Source organism: Grammomys surdaster, unplaced genomic scaffold (genome assembly GCF_004785775.1).
Source record: "Grammomys surdaster isolate TR1022 unplaced genomic scaffold, NIH_TR_1.0 242, whole genome shotgun sequence".
Taxonomy (NCBI): domain Eukaryota; kingdom Metazoa; phylum Chordata; class Mammalia; order Rodentia; family Muridae; genus Grammomys; species Grammomys surdaster.
In genome coordinates this window covers 6,173,251-6,193,360 of record NW_021604687.1, presented here as the reverse complement: position 1 = coordinate 6,193,360, position 20,110 = coordinate 6,173,251, and the positions used below count along the sequence as shown (strand labels likewise).

Sequence of the window (20,110 nt, the reverse complement as noted above, 5' to 3'; positions counted from 1 at the left end):
AGAAGAAGAAGAAGAAGAAGAAGAAGAAGAAGAAGAAGAAGAAGAAGAAGAAGAAGAAGAAGAAGAAGAAGAAGAAGAGAAAATGAAATACAAAACAAGAAGAGGGGGGAATATAACTATCAAGACAATCAGAAGAGGACCCACATAGATTTAAAATATCTTATTAGTTTTCTGCACCATGCATATGGTCCTATCGAGTGTTTTCTGGAGTCCTGCCATCTGTTGCACACCCTTCTGTGTGTCACCAGACTGTCCTGCATGTTCATGGAGAAAACATGTAATCATATGAAAGTCAGATTGCACACTTGCACAGGAAAGGGCTCTGCCCAGTAGGCACAAACCCAGTTCCATTCTCCACAACAAAACGAACCGTCACCTCTCCATGTGTGCAAACGTAACTACATGAGGGAAACGAGGAAGTCTGACTTACTCTTAGCGAAAGTTCCACGTTTTCTCCTCCCCAAAGATCCATGTTCTTGTCGTACTGTCCGAGTTCGTTAAAGTAATGTCTATTTATAGCAAAAATTCCTCCTGACATTGCAGGTGACCTAGAAAGGAGTTAAAAATAGTGAATAAATTTGAGAGAAATAGTGATCTCTGCTTTTCCTAAAAACATATGGAATGCTACTGTTGGCTCATCAGTCAAGAATACTGCTCTTGCAGAGGACCTGACTGATCCTCTGCACCCAGATCAGGCAGCTCACAAGCACCTGTGACTTGGGCTCCAGGGGATCTGGTGCCCTCTCTGACCTCTGTGCTTCTTGTAGACATCGTTTCACTCTGTACTTCCAGGAGACCAACTCTTCAATTCCACTTGTGTGAGATGGTGTGGTGCCTGTCTGTCTGTGACTGGTTCGTTTCAGTTACCGTAATGGCCTCTAGGTTCATTTATGTTGTTTACGAATGGAGAGATGTCATCTTTTATTTGCTGGACATTATTCTCCTGTATTCATGCACTACTGCATTTTCATTATCCAATCAACTGTAATAAACAGGCTGATTCATGGCTGGTTTTAGGGATAGAGTAAGAACGCACATACATATGTCTCTTCAACATCCTGATTTCATTCCCTTTAGGCATGTTGTCAGTGACAGGATTGCTGATCAGGGGTTCTTGCTGGGGGTTGGGGGGGTGTGCTGCACAGGCAGGGTCAGGTACTGAGGTGGGACACAGCTTCGGCTGTGAAAAAGGCTGATGACCTCTGGCCCTTAACTCTCTCTTACTATTCTGAGAGCCAGAAGCTGATAGCTTCTGGCAATTTAATCCTCTCTCACTAGCTATTCCAGGGCCAGAAGCAATTAACTCTCTTTTGCTCTCCTGAAGTCAAAAGCTGATGGATTCTTGCAATTGATTCCTGCTGATAGTGGCAGGAATTAAGAAAAGAAATTTAGCTCTTTGGTCTCTTTACTCTTTTACTCAGGGGTCTCTTGCTGGTCAGGCAAGAGGCTCGGAGTTTATTAATTCTTCCTGAGCCAGAGAAGAAGAAAAAGAAAAAAAGAAAGTCAGATGCACACACAGACATATGCACAATGGATGAAGCAAAAAGGGCTACACTGAACCTTTACTATTGCTTTCAGCTCTTTATAGCCTTTTAGGCAAAAAAGTTTTCTATGTAAGAAAAAAATTACCTCATAGATAAAATGTTACACAAAAGAGGAGTTACAGAAGGATGCTGATAGCAAGTTCAAAGCAGTGTTTCATTCTATAAGCTCATTATAAGTTCAAAGCAACAGTTTCACATAGCCTTGCTTTGTCATAGCTTGATCACAAATCTGTCCCAAGCCTATTTCTCTTCTCAGTGCATTTGTGAAGGCTCATTATATTCCTTATTATGCAGCCTTTACTTGCTATTCTGTGAGGAGAGAGCACATTCTATTCTCGATTCTAATTTAATTACAGCCTTCTGGCAAAACAACTAAAACCATCTCCTTAGACTTTCCTCCTAAAATTATTTGAATCAAATCAGGAATTCTATAAAGTCATGAATTCATCTAAACAGCATTAATTCAGGGGAGATCATCTTCATATTGATCTGCAGGAAATATGTCCAATAGGGTGGGCTATCACCCAAGAAGTAACCAGAGCAAGCTATAGGCAGTGAGGGTCTCTCACTGTCCACTCACACCAAGTCAAATAACTGAGGAGTGTGGCAATGGCAAACACGAGGAAGCACATTAGTAGCAAGAAGCAGTCCTGGGACGAAGTCTCTGGGCTGTGCATCTCCAGAGCTCACCCATTGTAGCCACAGCCGACCCCAGGGGCCACTTGCCTACTGCAGCTCTGCAGCATGAAGTCTGCCAGGTTATTCTACTTTTAATTTTTGAAGAACCCTGACACTATTTTCTAGTATCTATTTACACTCTTGTCCACAGAACACCTAGTAGAGTAAGCTAGCATCTAAAGGGATTTGGGTTTGCATCCTTTGATGAGGGGAGGGGTGCTTAGACATTTTTCTCATACCACTAGCCATATAGATTTTCTCTTGAAAGATGTGTATTCATGTCTTCTGACTATTTTTTTTTTAATTGAACTTTCTCTTGCTGTTTGTTGGGTGCCTTAATATTCTGGATATTAATTCCTTATCAGACATGTGGGCCTTGTCTTCGCTTCATTGACTGCTTTGCTTTGCTTTGCTTTGCTTTGCAGGAGCTTTTAGTTTGATGCAATCCCACGCTCAAGCTTTGCTTTTATGGCCTGTGCTTTTCAGAGTCGTAGTCACAAAATCTTTGAGTAGCTGAATGTCATAAAGTACACCCTCAACTAGTAGCATTAGAATTTTTGGGTCATACATTTACATCAAATTTGTTTTGACTTTTTTCCTGTGATAAAAGATGGGGTTACTCAGGTTAGTTACTTGTTGCTGTGACAGAAGCAGTGTAAGAAAGGTTTCTGCATCCTTGCACGACCTGGGTCCTGGAAACCTGAATAGGGTCAATGAGACAATGAAGAAAAGACAGACAGACACACAGATGCATTGACACAGAAAAGCTGGGATTGGGTAGCTCTGATGGAGTAGTCATGGCACTCTGGCAGCTCAGTATGCTTGTTGTATACAGTTGGACAGAGAGACAGGGTTAGTCGACAGCTGAAAAACAGGCAGGCTTGGCTAATCTCACCCAGAGCGGTCTTTGTAGGGAAGTCTCTTCAGGCCTTAAACATGGGGTGGGGGCTATGATAGACATTTCCTGCACACAGTCAATATTCACATTTGGACTTGAGGAGGGACTTTGTCATCCTTCTAAGACTTATTGGGGTGGCAGTAGAGTTACCACTTCCATGGCCGAGGCTTTTGAGTCTTTGAGACAGATGTTCCATGTCAGCAGTGCACACTCACTCAAGACTTTCACTCACTCCCTACAGGGAGAAGAGGTTCATTTTGAAGGATAGAGTTTATTGTGGTGAGAAGATCAAGGCAGAGGAAGCCTCAAGGAGCTAGTCACGCTATATTCACGAATCCACAGTCTGCAAGCAGAGACTGCTGTTTCACTGAAACAAGGCCTCACTGGACTTGCCTGGACCTTACAGAGATCTGCCTACCTCTGACTCCTAAGTGCTGCCAGTTAGAAGTCACCACAATAATTTTGGAGGAAAATGATGAATTGGGTTTGTTTTTCTTTGTTCTATTTTAGCCTTTCAAGACATGGTTTCTCTGTGCAGCCCAACTATCCTGGAAATCACCTGTAGATCAGGTTGACCTCAAACTCAGAGATCCACTTGTCTCTGGCTCCCAAGGGCTGGTATTAAAGGCTTGAGTCACCACTGACAGACCCAATGAATGAGGATTGTACCCTGGCCAAGCTAGTAATCTGATGAGCATAAACAAGATGTCCAGGTAGCGGTTTGCTTGAAGGTGTACCTAAAGGATTTGCTGATGCGTAGGACAAGAATAGGGAAGATGACAGGAATCTAGATTGATACCCAGGATCTCTACATGGCAGGTGGGGTTGCTGTCCACAGAGATGGGAAGTCCTGGTTACACAGGAAACTTAACATTCGGGCCAATGTGAGGTGAGTGTTCAGTATCTCAGTGGGAAGGCCAAGCAGGCAGCAGGTGCAGTTGGATGTGTGAGCCTGGAGGTTTTCGAGATTGTGGATGGAGATATGAGTTTGGGACTTGTATTAGTTGCTTCTCTCATTGCCTTGACAAAACGCCCACCAAAAGCCATCCAGGAAGTGTTGTTTCATCTCACAGGTCCAGGAGGAGGAGTCACGTGACGGGAGCATGAGGCTATGTTCACGTTGCACCTTTATGATTAGAGGAGATGCTTGTGCTCACCTGGCTTTCTGCTCAGTCCAGGACCCCAGTCCCTGGGATGGTACCAACCACACCCACAGAGGAGCTTTGTACCCCCAGTTAACAGGGAGAACCTCCTTCATGGGCATATTCAGAGGGTTGTCTCTTTGCTGACTCTAGAGCCTGTTCATAGTAAATGTATTTAACATTAATTTAATTTGTATGTATATATTTAGTGTAACAGAGAAAGGAGTTTTTAAAGCTTCACAGATTCAAAGCAGAGTATGTGTGCAGGTGCTTGTGTGCTGTAGCATGTGTGTGTGAGAGCCAGAGAACAGCTCCCAGAGTATGTGTGCAGGTGCTTGTGTGCTGTAGTGTGTGTGTAAGAGCCAGAGAACAGCTCCTAGGGGTCAGTTCTTCCACCATGTGGGTCACAGGAATCTAATTTGGGTAATTTGGATAATTGTCAGGCTCATTGGATGGTACTTTCTCTTCCCGAGTCAGCTTCCTGTCCTCACAAATAAAAGTATTTAAAAAGCAATTGTGAGAGCTGTGTACAGTGTTCTGGGAATGTGGAGGGGGGAAGAGTCTCGGGCATGTGAATGACACAAAAGATCTGAATGTTCCACTGGAGACAGAAATGGACCCTACTGACAGATGGACACTGATGACAGAGGGACACTGGCGACAGAGGGACACTGGCATCAGAGGGACACTGACAACAGAGGAACATTGATGACAGATGGACACTGATGACAGAGGGACATTGACGACAGAGGAACATTGATGACAGAGGGACACTGGCATCAGAGGGATACTGACAACAGAGGAACATTGATGACAGAGGGACACTGATGACAGGGGTCACTGATGACAAGCTCCCAATCCTGCGTCTAAGTTGTAGGCCCTGATTCAAGTTAAAAATCAATATTAACGATTGCATGAGTCATGTATTAACGGTCAGTGTGAGGTAGGCAGAGGTAGTGAGAGGGCTAGGCAGATTCCATGACAGTCTTCAAATCGGCAGATAAGGGAACTAGGCCTAAGAATTGGGCAAGTCCAACCAAGTCAATTATTAACAGAAAAAAACCCAGGTTCCAGTCTTCAAGCTCCTTCAAGTTCTGGAACGCCTAGAGATAAAGACGAAGCTCATCTGCCACAGAATTCCAATGTGCCTGAAATGGAGCCTGCGAGCTCACTTGGTTGTCTCTCTACCTTTGTAACAGGAGACCCCAGCATGCTGCACTTCTGCAGAATAAAACACTCTTTGTGTTTACATATTTGAGCCTAGGGTATCATTCTTAGGTGAAAATCATGGACACTTACAGTAGAAAGAGGATCAAGGGCTCTGGTCTCTGGGCACTTCAAGGTGAAGCACCTGCAGAGCAGTGCATAAGGGGAGGGGCCACAGCAAGGTGGGAGGGGCCAGGGGATGGGTGTGTGTAAAGGAAAGATGGCAGTCAGTGAATCAGACACAAAGGCACGAAGATTGAAACTGGACTTTGAAAAGGTCACAAGGTCACACAAAGTGGCTAACTGTATAGACATTCAGTTCTTGTCACCCTGTGAGAGTATTGTCCTCTAGAACTTACAGGTGAGGAAGTGTGGGCAGGTCCTGATTGTATGACCACACAGCTCTATAGGGTTAGGAAATCCAGCTACCTGGTCTGAGGAGCAAAGGGGTTAGTAGTGAGAGAAGGGGTGTACATCACATCAGAGTTTCCAAGCAACATTAGACCTAACCTGCAAGATGTACTCATCTTGTGTTCACATTTACAAATACAGTTCCCAAGACAAATGAGCTAGGAGTATCGTGTTCCTCTCAACCTAGGAAGCTACACCTAGAAACAATGGGGCAAAGACTATCTGTGTGAATTTGACAGAGAGATCCACACTTCTAACCATGGCAGTTTGCTCCTTGGTCATCAGAAAACTCCCTCCTGCAACTTAAGAAATAGATGCTCTAGGCTAAGTAGATGGCTTAGTTGTTGGAGTGCCTGCTTTGCAATCATGAGGACATAAATTTAATCCCCAGAACCCATCTAAAAAAATATCTGGGCATGGTGGCATGCACTTGAAATCTCAGTGTTGAAGGTATGGAAACAGGCAGATTCCTGGAGTCTGATGGCCAGCCGTCCTAGCATACTTGGTGAATTCCAAGTCAGTAAGGGATTCTGTCTCAAAAACCAGGAAGACAGTTCCTGAGGAATGACACCCAAGATTGATCTCCACATGTACACAAAGAAATGTGAGCATACTTCATGCAAACACACACACACACAAACAAACACATACACACACATACCACATGCAGTGGGCATTGGAAGTCAAGGCAGTATTTACCAGCCATGGTAGCTTTTTGGATGAGGTAGAACACAAGGTGGAATGACATTTGAACAAACTTAGCATCTACCATATCTGGCATTCAATACTTTAGGAAACAAACGGCAAGATGGGCATAGTGGCACACACCTTTAATCCCAGCACTCAAGAGACAGAGGCAAACAGATCTCTGTGAGTTTGAGGCCAGCCTGGTGTAGAGTGTTCCAGGACAGTCGGGGCTATGTAGAGAGATCCTGTCTCAGGGAGAGGAGGAGGGAGGAGGAGGAAGAGCAAAGAAAGGGGGGAAAGTAACAAAAGAAAATATTGATTTTTTTTTTTACTACAGTCCCCCAAACAAGGAGAATCTTACCGGACAGGTTTACTTGGTCCTTCTGGGCCGTCCAACTCATATGAGAAAACATTGTCCCATCTGAAATTCAGACTCCAGTCAAAAGCTCCTCTTACAACAGGTACTGCTACGTAATCCAAGGTTAACTCATTGATGATATCGACAATAGGGCACACCACCATTTTGTGGTCCCTAGAAATGGCGTGCAGCAGGGGCTCCAGCCAGACTCTATTCACCTCACAGTGGCTATCCAAGAACACCAGGATGTCCCCTGTGAAGGCAAGAGCAGACTAACATTGATCCTTGTCTTAGAGTCACTGTTGCTGTGATGAAAAGCATAACTAAAAGCAACTTGAGGAGGAAAAGGTTTATCCGGCTTACACTTCTACACCATCCATCATTGAAGGAAGTCAGGACAGGAGCTCAAACAGGACAGGAATCAGGATGCATGAGTACCGCTTCTGGCTTGTTCTCATGGCTGGCCCAGCTTGATCTCTTATAGAACCCATCAGCCTAGAGGTGGTGCCATTCACAAGGGGCTAAGCTCTTTCACATCAATCCCTAATTAAGAAAATGTTCTATAGGCTTGCCTTAGAGCCCTCATGGGGGCATTTTCTCAATTGAGGCTCCCTTCTCTCAAATAACTCCAGCTTTTGTCAAGTTGACAAAACTAGACAGCACAGTCCCCCGGAGGGAAGGTATTCAATCCAAATGCAAGCTAGATGCAATGAGTATTGATTGAACGTTTCCTACATACTTTGTTCCTTAGTTGCATTAAGGGAAATGGGGAATACATGTTTTATTATGTCCAAACGGTGAGGCTCCATGTATGGTGGACATTCAGAGGAGACTTGAGAGCTGCAGGTTAGATAGTAGCTTGGAGAAAACTCTAGAGCAGTAGTCGGTAGAACTGAGAAGAGCTTTGGTTTTCAATGACCATTTCAAGAGGTGGCTCGGTCATTGAACGCTCGCTTTACAAGCATGAAGCCAGTAAGTTCAATCCCTATCACCCATAATTAAAAACCAACAACTATCTGGGCTTGGTAACCTGTTCTTACAGGGCTAGCTCTGGGGAGCTGGAAACAAGTAATCCCTGAGGTATGGTAGTGAGCCAGCCTCACCTACTTGATGAGTTCCAGGTCGGTTGGTAAGAGGCCCTGCCTCAAACCAAGTAGCAGTGATGGCACCTGAGAAATGACGCCCACGCTTGACCTCTAACTCTTTGTTTCAAGACACAAGAACCTAGAAATCTCAGAGGGTGCCATTTGGGATAGGAACATAAGATGTGTCTGAAGAAAAGCGGCAGAAGAGCCCTTGAGGGTGAGCAAGGAGAGACAGGAAACGACAGAGAACAGTGAGACAGAGAAAATGATCATGGTTGTTTAAATTCTTAGAAGCTTTGAAATATAGTTGTCTTTTAACTCAAATTCACCTCAAGCAAAATTTCTTTCCTTCTTTGTTCCTTCGTGATGAGGGGGGGCTTATTTGGCTCACAGACAGGCACAATACATTCTGTTAGGGACAGGGTGGCAGGAAGAAGGGAGAAGGGACAACCAGCTAACCGTGTCCTTTCAGAGAGCAGAGTGATAAACCCTCACAAATACCAAATTTCTAACTGTGGGGCTGTGGCTGGTGCATGGGTGTGGGTTCTATTGGGCTGAGTTGGTGGGTCCCGTGTGTTTGCTGCCCCAAGAGGCTCCCTATGTTTTCCAGAATGGAAGGCTGTCTGTCAACTGTTGGAGTCCTGGTGCTGTCGATGGGCTGACGCTATAGCTTCACTAATAAAGCTTTCTTGGAGGATCTTCCATGGAGCCTATCTTGATATCTTTTAAAATCCATATCAAACTCCATTTTGGAGTCTCCTTAGAGACACTCAGTTGGTGATGAGACTGATGCTATGGCCCTTGTAAAAGGTTGGTTGCCTTCCATATGAAATGACATTTTGGATAAGAATATTTTGGAGGGAATGGAAGATCAAAGATTTAAGCCTGCCGTGATGTGGAGATCTCCAAGACTGTTTCTATGCAGGAAGGAAGAGTCCCCGTGTCATTGGTAGTTGGTAGCTTGAATGTGAAATCTTTCTTCATGTTTTTTTGTGTTTGAACACCTGGGCCCCGTTGGTGGTGCAGTATGGGAAAGTTATGGAACTTTAGGAGGTGTGGCCTTGCTGGGGAAAGTGAGGCACTGGGGTTGCTCCCTGAGGCTTTATAGCCCGTCCCACTTCCTGTTCATCCTTTGCTTCCTGACTGCAGACACAACGTGCCCAATCATCTTCCGCTCCTACCATGCTTGCAAAGATAAGCTGTGTGCCCTCATACAGTAAGCCACACAAACCCATTTCCTGCTTAGTGTCAGCAACGACAAAAGTAATTAGCACACTGGTTCCCAGCCTAAAAGAGCAGCCCTACCTGAAGCACGGGAGGCGCCAATCATCCTCGATCTGATGAGACCCTCTCTCTTTTTGGTTCTTACTAATTTAATTTTTCCACGAAAAATTTCCAGATGATAGTCCAGCTTGTTCTTCAGATCATCTGCAAAAAACAGTTGACACTTGGCAATTTATAAACTGCCATCTATAGAAATTCAAACCAATTTCTATTGCCAATTTCTTTAAAAAAAAAAAACCACCAAAACACTAACTATTGCATATATTTTAATGTGTCCCTGGTTAGCCACAAGAAGAGTGGTTCACAAACTGTAAAATTCTTGTAATTTGTTGACATATCTTTGTTTTACTAAGTCATTATTGAAATTCGGTAGAAAAAAAATAGGTTATTAGGCTTTTGGTTTAACTTGGTTTTACTACACAAGTTGTACTGTGATCCACTTTGCTTCTAATTCTGTAGTGACTTGAAGGTAAGCTATGAAACCAATCCAGTTCAAGAGCCCCTCCCCCACTCCTTCAAGCCGAAAAGGCCTGACTGGTGCTTTTTGTAGGTGTGTCTAGGAAAGACAGGCTTCAGCTCAAAATTTGTTATACAATTCATGATAAAGCCATTCTGAGTTAAAATAAGGAATACATTGATCCTGAGTTCCACTGGAACACAACACCCTATGTTCTGTGATAGGGATGGCTGGTCTGCCAGCACAGGTCTTGGCCATCAGAAGTGACCCTCTTGGTCCCTTATGAAGGGGACAAAAATGCAAGTCGTATAGATAACCAAGTCAATAGAGAGAATGGACTGAGTATGTGTGGCCACCAGCCCCAAATGCACACATCAAAACCGCCAATGTGACAACATCTAGGAGTAGGGCCTCGGGAGGTATTAGATCATGAAGATGAACTCCCTGAGAATGAGCCCATAGGAAGAGGCTTAAGAGCTTGCTTGATCAAAGGAGGATGAAGAAAGCAGGAAAAATGTCTTTACCAACAGCCCGGTCTGATTGGCACCTTGGTGTCAGATCAGTGCTTGTCGAGCAAGCCACCTTGTCAAACCAACAAAAGGCAACATGTCTCCAGACACTTGGTGCTGTGCTGAAAGGCTGGCAGACATGGTTACTCCTGGAACTGTGTGCCCACTATAGGATTTGTGAACTTCTGAGTAAGAAAGCATCATTTCTCTGGCTAGGAAGTACACCCTGCACCCAACTTCAATGAGATTTCCTGCCCAGTAAGCTGCAGACATCTCAGCTCTACTGAGCAGATAAGGCATTGTGGGTGAAGGAAGAAGAACCCACCCATCTACAAGACTCGAGTGGTGATGACTCCTATGGAAATGTCACATGATAGGCACCTGGCTAGTGTCATATAACTTCTAAACAGCAACGTGAGCATGGTGTATGCACAGAGCAACCTAGTCACTCTCACAGGGTGGCCCGTCTGGGATGTCACCCCCACAGGGTAGCCAGACTGGAAGGTATTTTCTTCTCAGCATATCTTTTTCCTTTCAAGTTCATCATGGACTAGCTTCCCAATAGATTAGGTGACTTTGCAGGCCTGAAATCATGACAGAGTTGGGGTCAATCTACACAATACTGACATCAGTATCCTGGTACTCCTGCTTGCCTGAGGTAAACAGACAACCAATGTAAAAGTCTAAGCCTGGGTAGCTAGACTTATGTTCTGGTTTCTTTCTTTCTCCCTTTCTCTCTCTCTCTCTCTCTCTCTCTCTCTCTCTCTCTCTCTCTCTCTCTCTCCCTCCCTCCCTCTTTTCCTCCCTCCCTCCCTCTTTCTTTCTCTCTCTCTTTCTTTCTTTTTCTCTCTTTTCTCTCCTTCCTTTCTTTTCTTTCTTTCTCCCTTTCTTTCTTTCTTTCTTTCTCTCTCTCTCTCTCCCTCCCTCCCTCTTTCTTTCTTTCTCTCTTTCTTTCTTTCTTTCTTTCTTTCTTTCTTTCTTTCTCTCTCTCTCTCTCCCTCCCTCCCTCTTTCTTTCTTTCTTTCTTTCTTTCTTTCTTTCTTTCTCTCTCTCTCTCTCTCTTTCTTTCTTTCTCTCTTTCTTTTTCTCTCCTTTCTCTCTTTCTTTCTTTCTTTCTTTCTTCTTGAACAGAGTTCTCAAGTAGCTCAGATTGGCTTTGAACTTGCTTTACAGCCAAGGATAACCTCTACTTTCCTGGTGCTGGGATTACAGGTACACACCACCCCACCCAGCTCATGTACAGCTGAGGATTGAATCCAAGGCTTTATGCTCAACAAAGACTCTACCAACGGAGCTACATTCCCAGCCTTAACTCCCCATCTTCTTGGGACAAAATTCCAAAAACGCCTTTCACGAGTAGCCCCCTTTAAATAATTCCAGCTTTATGCCTTTCCCTGCATCTTTCCAACCCCACACTCATGCATAAACTTCACACAATGCAGAAGTGTTCCATGCTCACCCCATTTTGTCTCATCTTGGGCCTTTGGGGTGCCATTTCTTTCACCTAAAACCTATTTCCTTCCAGTTCATTTGGGAAATCCCAAATCATCTGTGCCTCTTCCATTTAGATGGCACTTTTTTTTCTGAAATAATCCCTAAAGACAAGACCAGCCCCCTATGCTGACCCCACAGACCCATCATGACAGGGTCTGGGTCAGTCTTACCTACCACATGCAGTGAGTGCATCAGGGATAGCACTCCCCCTCAACACCCACCAGAAACATCTGTATAAAACATACCAGTGCCAAGGCATGCGTGCTGAGCATGCTTGTGAATCCAGCACTTTGACAGTGGAGGCAAGAGGGTCAGTTGTTCAAGGTGAGGCTAGCCTGGACTACATGAGAACAGACACCAAACAAAAACAGATGTCAAGTATCAGTAGAGAGTTGCTGACAGACAGACAGACAGACAGACAGACAGACAGACAGACAGTGTCTGTTCACCATATTCACTCTTGTCGTCCACCAGAATTATCTCCTCCAGCAGATGTTGCGGACTGAGGTTCACCACACTCGACACTGTTCGGAGCAAGGTGTTAAATTCTTCATTATAGAAACATATGATGACGCTGGCAGTGGGTAGATTGCGTGGGTAGTGTTTCCTCTGACATCTGCAAGAAAGACAGGGAGAAAATTCGCCATCTGAAGCCTCAAGTGATCGGAGCCTTCTTCAAATGCCAGCTCTTACTTTTTGCTTTCTTTACTTTGATGAACTAATTTGGACAGGACAATGACAGGACAGTTGAAAGTACAAAATTAACAAACAAAATGTTCTTACGTCAAAAAAAAACTATTTTAATTTATGTGTATTTGTCTGCCATCTATGTGCACGTGCACAGGTGTGTACGAGTACCTGTAGAGGCCAGAAGAGGGCATCAGATGCCCTGGGGCTGAGTTAGAGGCAGTTGTGAGCTGCCTGACATGGGTTCTGGGAATCAAACTCTGGTCCTCTGAAAGCAATAAGCACTCTTAATGACTGGGCATCTCTTTAGCCTGTCCTTAAATTCTTTAATTTTTTTAACCTTTATTTATTTTGTTTTGTGTGTGGGAAAGTGGGTACATGCCTGTGGTACGGTGGGCGTGTGGGGTGGAAGTACAGGAGTCAGCTTTTTCCTTCCACCATGTGGACTTCAATCTCACACGGGGAGCAATATCAGCTGTGCAGATCCCAGCTTGATGAACCCACTTAAATTCTGATGATATACTCACATCTTGGAATTATTTTCCCCTTTATAATTACTTTCTTGATATTCCATGTTCATAATCTTAGGTCTACTTTAGAGATTACATGAAACAATGATTATAGCCATATATTGGGGTCTGTTGTGAATAGTGGTAGTCTCAGTTCATGGAAAGATAACTTCAAAGTCAATCCACTATGCTGCACTTCTTGCTTTGCTTTGGAGGCTTGGCCAAGAATTGTAGTAGAATTAATACAAGTCCTCTAAGTACTGGCAAAATGTCAAATTATTTTTGTGTTCACAAGAGTGAAAAGCAGAAGTTGAGATCTAGTATATTATTGTTTGGAACTAACCTCAGCAAAATAGAAGGGAGTATGTTGTAAGGTAACCCAGGTAACCCCAACGACTAGTTATAGGAAGACAGCTGGGATCTCAAGGAAATAATGGAGTGAGAGGGCTGAGGTCCTCTGGCCTGCTCTGTCACCATGGCAACAGCAATTGGGATGATTACTGACAGCATCTCCAGCCTACTCCCAGGTCGTGAACTCACTCAGAACAGAACAATACCTGGCATATAGTAACTATTCTGCATAAGACCAGAAACTGGCTTGTTTCTATTTTCTAATGCCACAGAGAGGGAAACGTGATTCCTATCAGCCTATCATTGGGATTCTGTTTTTGTTTTTAAAACATATCTAAGTATGTAGCCAAGGATGGCTTGGAACTTGCTATGTTGTTGACCAGGCTGGCCTTGAACTCACAGGGATCTGCCTGCTACTGCTTCCTGAGTGCTGAGATTAAAAGTGTGTAAAACTACACCTGTTCAGCATCCAGGGATAAATCAGAAGGATGTTCTTTTTCCCCATCTACAGAAATTCCCAGGGAAAAACTCATTGGCTCATATTGGTTCTGTGACCACTCTGGAGGTAATTAAGGCCTGACAAGTGAGGTCAAAACATAAAATCATAATTCTCATTGCAATTATGCAAACAGGAAATATTTCTCAGATAATTTCAGGACGGGGGGAGGGTGGTGCCGCAAGTGCACTCAAGTGGATGTGATCCAAGAGCACGAGATAAACAAGTGGGATGGCATCAAATAGAAATCCTTCTGCAACAAAAGAAATCATCAACTATTCAATCAAACTCCATCCCTAGTCCAAGTTTGTTTTCCTTTATTATGAGTCCGTTACAGTGTTTCATTATGTGCAGATGCTTTATCTCTCCAGTGTGCCCAATCATGAATGGTGTTTGTGTTTCACAATATCACAAAATATGGGAGTATTCCAGTGCCATGGAATGTGGCATTACTGGAAAGTGCAGGTTTTCCTTGGCTTGATCATTTTTCTCTTAGCTAATGAAAATTGATATTCTTTTCCAGGAAAATCTTGGAACCTAAATGATATTTTAAAAGGCATCAACAAGCATAATCTGAACAGATGAACCTCAAGGACACTGTGCTAAGTGAAATAAGCCAGTCCTCAAATTTTTTGTATGCTCTTGCTAATCTGAGATCTCTGGGGTAGTCAAATTCACAGACGCTGAGTGTGGATTGGGGGTTGCTAGGGCTGTGGGAAAGGAGGGTGTAAAGCTTCAGTTCAGCAGTGCTGGGGTTGTTCACCATTGCGGCTGTGCTTAATTGTCTGCTAGGAAATTGATAACATAGCAATTTTACGTGCATTTTACCTCAATTACCATTAACACAGATAACTGAAGGCACAAGGAAAACAGAGCAGACAGAAGAAAAAAATTAAGTAGATCCCCAAAAGCACTGTCTGTTGGGAATTAACGCTTTGGACAGAACCAAGGTAGAAACCCCCAAGGGATTTATTTAGCTCCTCAAAACTTCAAGAACATATTCGGCTGATAAGTAAGGTGGCCTTTACACCATCATCAGAATCTTGACATTGCCCAACTTAAAGACTTAAGAAGGGGATCTATATACTACAGGATCTCTCATATGCTAAGATTAAAGTCTGATTAGTGGGAGAACATACATTTTATCCCTGGAATCTGGCACCTCTCTCTGGATGCCCAGTCTTCTACTAATAATGACGTTTAATCCATATTGATGCAATCCTTGGATCAATTCTGGATCTGAAAAGTTAACGTTGTCTGAAAGAAAAGGACATCTGAGTCACATAAGACTTAGTGGTTACAAGAGTAACCATATCCCGAATTTTTCTGAAAATAATTTTCTTGGCCTCTAAACTAAGCCCAGATGACAAAGTTAAAGGTGAAAGCCCAAATCATTGACATAAACCAAAGACTCTCTGGTAAAGTCTCATCATTAATTTTAGATGAAACAAAAACACCAAGCCCTGCATTAGTTACTTAGCCTGCTGGTGTGCTAAACACTCCCACAAAAGCAACCTAAGTAATGAGGGTTCTTATCCACGGTTCTAGAAGGCCATTATAAAGGGAAGGCACTGTGGCAAGTGCCTAAAGATCATTGATACTTTGTATCTTCAGTCAGCAAGTAAAGAGCAAAGTGCTCGCTCAACTCGCTTGTTTCCTCCTTCTTATGCAGTCCAGGAAATAGTATCACACATACACACTTATAACTATATATATAACTGTAAATATATATATATATATATACACACACACACACATATATATATTATATACACACATACATACAATATATACATAAATACCACACAGGAGCTACAGAGGGCTCTGACTGAAACATAAGTAGTCACAGATAAACCACCATCAGGAAACCTCCATGATAACAAAACCATTCTCCCTAGCCCAAGAAAGAGCTGGGGAAAGGTAGTCTAATGACAAAGCAGAACAAACCTTTGCAATCCTTGCCCCAAGTCTTATACTCCCGCCCCCACCAAGGAAGCAAACAGCAGCATCCCACTTGATACCTGGTGGTATCAGTGGGACCGAGCAGAGCCTAATATTCCAAAGTCAGCAGCAGGCAATGAGGGCTCTGCTCCCTCTCCTGGGTAGTGTAGGGAGACTGGTCAGGGAGGAGTTCTAACCTTGTCTTGTGGAAGCAGGTGAAAGTGAGTCTGTCTGATGTAGAACTGTCTGCTGTCAGTAGAATGTTGAGCCTCCAATTCCCGCCCCCCTCCCAGGACAGCAAGATGGTCAGGGTGGAGACAGAGAGACGTCCACTTCCCCTTGCCTCGCATGGCGTCCAGTGGGAGCCATGGCCACTTTCACAGCAATGGCTCACACACGGCAGTGAACCATAATTAGCTGATATTTTATTTCTCTCTGAACCTGGTGCTAGTGAAGACCAGTGGACAGTTGAGCCTTTCAACCCATGTCAAAGGGGCCCAGGAGGAGAGGAGAGACAGGACGAGCTGACACTGTGCCTAGTGACAAGCTTTTTAAAGTCTGTGCTCCATTTAAATGGGAACTAAAAAGGAGCTGAATTCTTTTTTTTTTTAAACTTTTATTGATTCTTTCTGAATTTCACATCATGCACCTCAATCACTCTCGTCTTCCTGTCGATGGCAACATCTCCCACCAAAGAAAACAAAAACCTTGTTGTGGAAGCTGTAGTGTGTCACCGTGTGTCCCATAGTATACCCTTTGTCCATGTTTCTTTACTTGCAAATGTTCAATGCAGTGAGTCAGTCACTGGTCTGGTTCAAGGCCTTTGGCTTCTGCTATGCTATCAATACTGGGTCTTCACCAGGACTCCTCTGGGATACCCAGTTGTTATCCCGTGTCATGGAGATCCTGTAGCTTTGGATCTTCAGGGTTAGCCATGTTACCACTCCAGCAGATCAGGGACGGAGTAGATGTTGGGTTGAGCCAACTCAAAGCCCTGGATCTCACTGTGAGCACGAGTGGTAGCTGAGTTGGTTAGCCCACCAGCTCTCCCGCACCCACACCACCAGGGCAATCTCTCCAGCATCATCCAGGCTAGCTCACCCAAAGCTACGATTGGCAAGGGGCAGGCAGCTCTCCCACCCTCATGCCCTCAGAGTCACCAAGGCCAGCTTTACTGTGCTGCCCAGTGAGGCATGGAGCCTGCTCTTCCAAGTGCTGCTGCTGGCGAGGGGCAGGACTAGCTCTCCCACTCTCATGACTGGATATGAGGGAGATCTGGCTACAACAACTGTCACCCTACTGATCTCCAGGGTTGATTCACCTGATCTGGCTAACCTGCCTCCCTCACCCTTCCATGTGTATCCTTCTGGAAGCTATGACTTTCCCTGAATAGAGGAGGACTGGTCTTCGGTCAAGGGTACATGAGTAGATACACTCCCCTGTTAGAACCTCCCAACAAACTCTCAATGGAGCTGATTTCTTATGCCATGTGTCTACTACAAGATAGTATGCACATACCACTGTAGGAGGTGGGGCAGGGAGGGGCTTCTTTCATGGAGTGGGCAGAACACACACACTTACCTGTTCCTTCTAATAGAGGTCAGAGGGGACCAATAGGAACATCTTGAATTCCATTCTGTATGCCACACTTGTACTTAATTTTGCTGAAGAGAAAAACTAGCTTAGCACAAACATACCATTTATGGTCTTTTTGCTCTGAGGTAATTCTGTGCTTGCCCAAATGCTCTTGGAGGAGTATAAGATTGATACCAGCACCAACTAACTACATCCATTGTTTACTCAAACCCAGGCATCCACAGAATTCACACGTGCACATGCAGTGGGAGGGGTTATATAAGAGGAGACAATGAGAAACAGACATAAAATCTCAAAAATGTGGTCGGTCAACCACCTCAACCAGAATGCCAAGACTGTATTCCAAATAACCGACAGCTTCTGTCCCTCCTCCCCCACATGATCTGTGAGCTGGAGATGTAATGGAAGACAGACCTTTAGACTAGTAATCCTCTGCCCTCTCGGATCACTGGAATAGCTGACAGCCTCTGTCCCTATCCCCCACATAATCCATGGCCTGGGGATGTAATGGAAGACAAACCTTTAAACTATTAATCCTCTCCCCTCTCAGATCACTGGTTTCTGAACAAAGTGAAGTTTTAAGATTCAAATTTTGCCTTTGCTCACTGGCTTTTTTTGAACAACAGATACTGTAATCTGTCTTTTCTTATACTTGTATTACACCGTAGTGAAGGGGACCTGCTTGGAATCATGCTACGATACCTCTCAGTGTCCTTAATGTCCAGGATGCAATAGAAAATGGCAATCCCAAGAACCAGAAGCATCCCAAAAGGAATTTAAAAGGATAGCCAACAGATGCCAACATTGAGTTGAACCAGTTGGGACCAAACTCACTAGGATGTTAAAGTGACCACCACAGCAGCACCAGAAGCAGATAGAAAAGGGAGAGCTCAGCTGAGGGACAGAAGTTACAAAAATAACCAAAAGGAAGTTACAGGCTAACCAATTGCCCTAAGTAGAGTTAAGGTCACTATTAAGTACCAGTTGAACTACACAGAGGACAGAGCTTGTGTGGACTTGAGGTCAAATCAATTGGATTGGTGTGAAATGAACCACAGAGGGATGTACTAGAAAGGACAGGATTCTCAGCTAACTATGTATTATGGGAGTTACGGGAGGAGAAGAGAGAAACCAGGGGACAGGGAGAGCATGCGAATGAGCAGGGTAAGATGCTGTAGAGGGGCCACTCGGCGGTGTCTTACTTCTACACAAGCTGTCAGCACTGCTCCAGAGCAGCACAGAGCCCAGAACACAGATCTGATTTTTAAGCTTTTTAATTATATCTTTACCGTTCTCTTCATCTCTGGGGGCGTATTTTGTTAGACCAGGTCATCCTGTGTAAGCATGGAGCACAAATCTTATAACAGTATTTGTGGGGGAGAGCAAATCCCAAGAGGATATTGACACAGACTACCTACAGATAGGTTAAACTGTGCCATGCCAGAACTGCTGAACGATTGCGGGCACAGGATGCTATCATTGAGGTTGGTAGGTGGAAAAGGACCAGGGATTATATTTCTATTGCACCTGTTGAAATTCATTTTTATGGAAGATAGAAAGCTGCCTGAAGCAAATACAACAAACTACATAAAAATAAGAAATATAGGTGGTAAACACATATGCATATACCCTATTGAGTTATGGATATAATATACCCATATATGAGGTATTTTATAGTTTGAAAGTTAAATTACCTGAAGGAGATCATTCTCTTATTCTTCTAAATACTGAATTTCTGATGTTTCTCGTTGAAACATTAACAGAAACATCACGATTTGTCCCTGGATATAATTCCGATTCTCCAGGTTCATCTGCATCAGACTTACCATTAATAGTGCGGTCCGAGTCGTGGGTTTGCTGGTATACATGTGTTATGGGTGGCCTATTGTGTCCCTCCGTTTCCTTTTCCAGTGTGTCCTCTTGTTCAAGGTGCACAAGTAAAAGTAATGTAGTTGTCCAGAGCCCGGTGGCCAGGATGCCACAGAATAAACACTGAATTAGGATATTTTTCATGGTGGATTTCACATCTTTAAATTCCAATTTCCTAGGCAAGATCATTGTAAGAGAGCTGAATTAGACAATCCTTTTTTTTTTTTTTAATTTTCCACTTGGATTAAATTCTGTTTTCAGTGTTTCAAAAACAATCATTTTGATACTTTTGAATACAAAAAAAAAGTTATCTCTTTTTCTGTCACAAAAATTCTTTGCACATATATAAGATCAACATCCGGCTAGGTTAGTAGGAAACAGGCAGCATCATTTAAAGTCCTTGCCCTATCCCTTGAGCAAACAGCTCAAGGAGAGGGGGGAGATAACACAACCGAGCACTGTCATCTCTTATCCACGCCCAACCTACTTGGAGAGAGTATAGACCTCTCAACCCTGACCAGACACAAGTCAGACTGAAATGAAAAAGCATGCACCATCATGCTGAAGAGATGAGTGAGGAGGGACCACCATGTCCCACTGCTGAGGGGACAGTGAATGGACTCAGTGGTTTGAGTTCTAAGACGTGAAGGCTGAATAGGAGTGTTGTTGGGAGCCAACTCTTAGCTGAAAGCAGCTATCATCTTTACAGCCATCTCGAGCCATATACCCTGACAAGAGACTTGTTTTCAACAGCCAGCAACAGCTGAGCACACTCAAACATCTTGTTACATTGTTTAGTGCCCCCAGCTACAAGGTACACTGGTATCCATGGCTACAAGACACGTGACCTAGTGCCTTCAGTTGAGCTTGTCCACAAGGGCAAGTCACGTGATAAAGGGTATAAATAC

At 43.9% G+C, this 20,110-nt stretch overlaps 1 protein-coding gene across 1 annotated transcript in view; it reads right to left on the bottom strand.

Annotated features, from left to right (window-relative positions):
- Galntl5 (polypeptide N-acetylgalactosaminyltransferase like 5) overlaps positions 1–19,346 on the bottom strand; it is a 30,271-nt gene extending 10,925 nt beyond the window's left edge. The window contains exons 1-6 of the mRNA XM_028774763.1: positions 19,156–19,346; positions 14,936–15,070; positions 12,203–12,369; positions 9,315–9,437; positions 6,928–7,177; positions 431–548 (exon numbers count right to left, since the gene is read on the bottom strand). Coding sequence (XP_028630596.1) covers positions 431–548; positions 6,928–7,177; positions 9,315–9,437; positions 12,203–12,369; positions 14,936–15,070; positions 19,156–19,346 — 984 coding nt within the window. The remainder of the gene's footprint in view (positions 1–430; positions 549–6,927; positions 7,178–9,314; positions 9,438–12,202; positions 12,370–14,935; positions 15,071–19,155) is intronic.
- Positions 19,347–20,110: the final 764 nt, after the last annotated feature.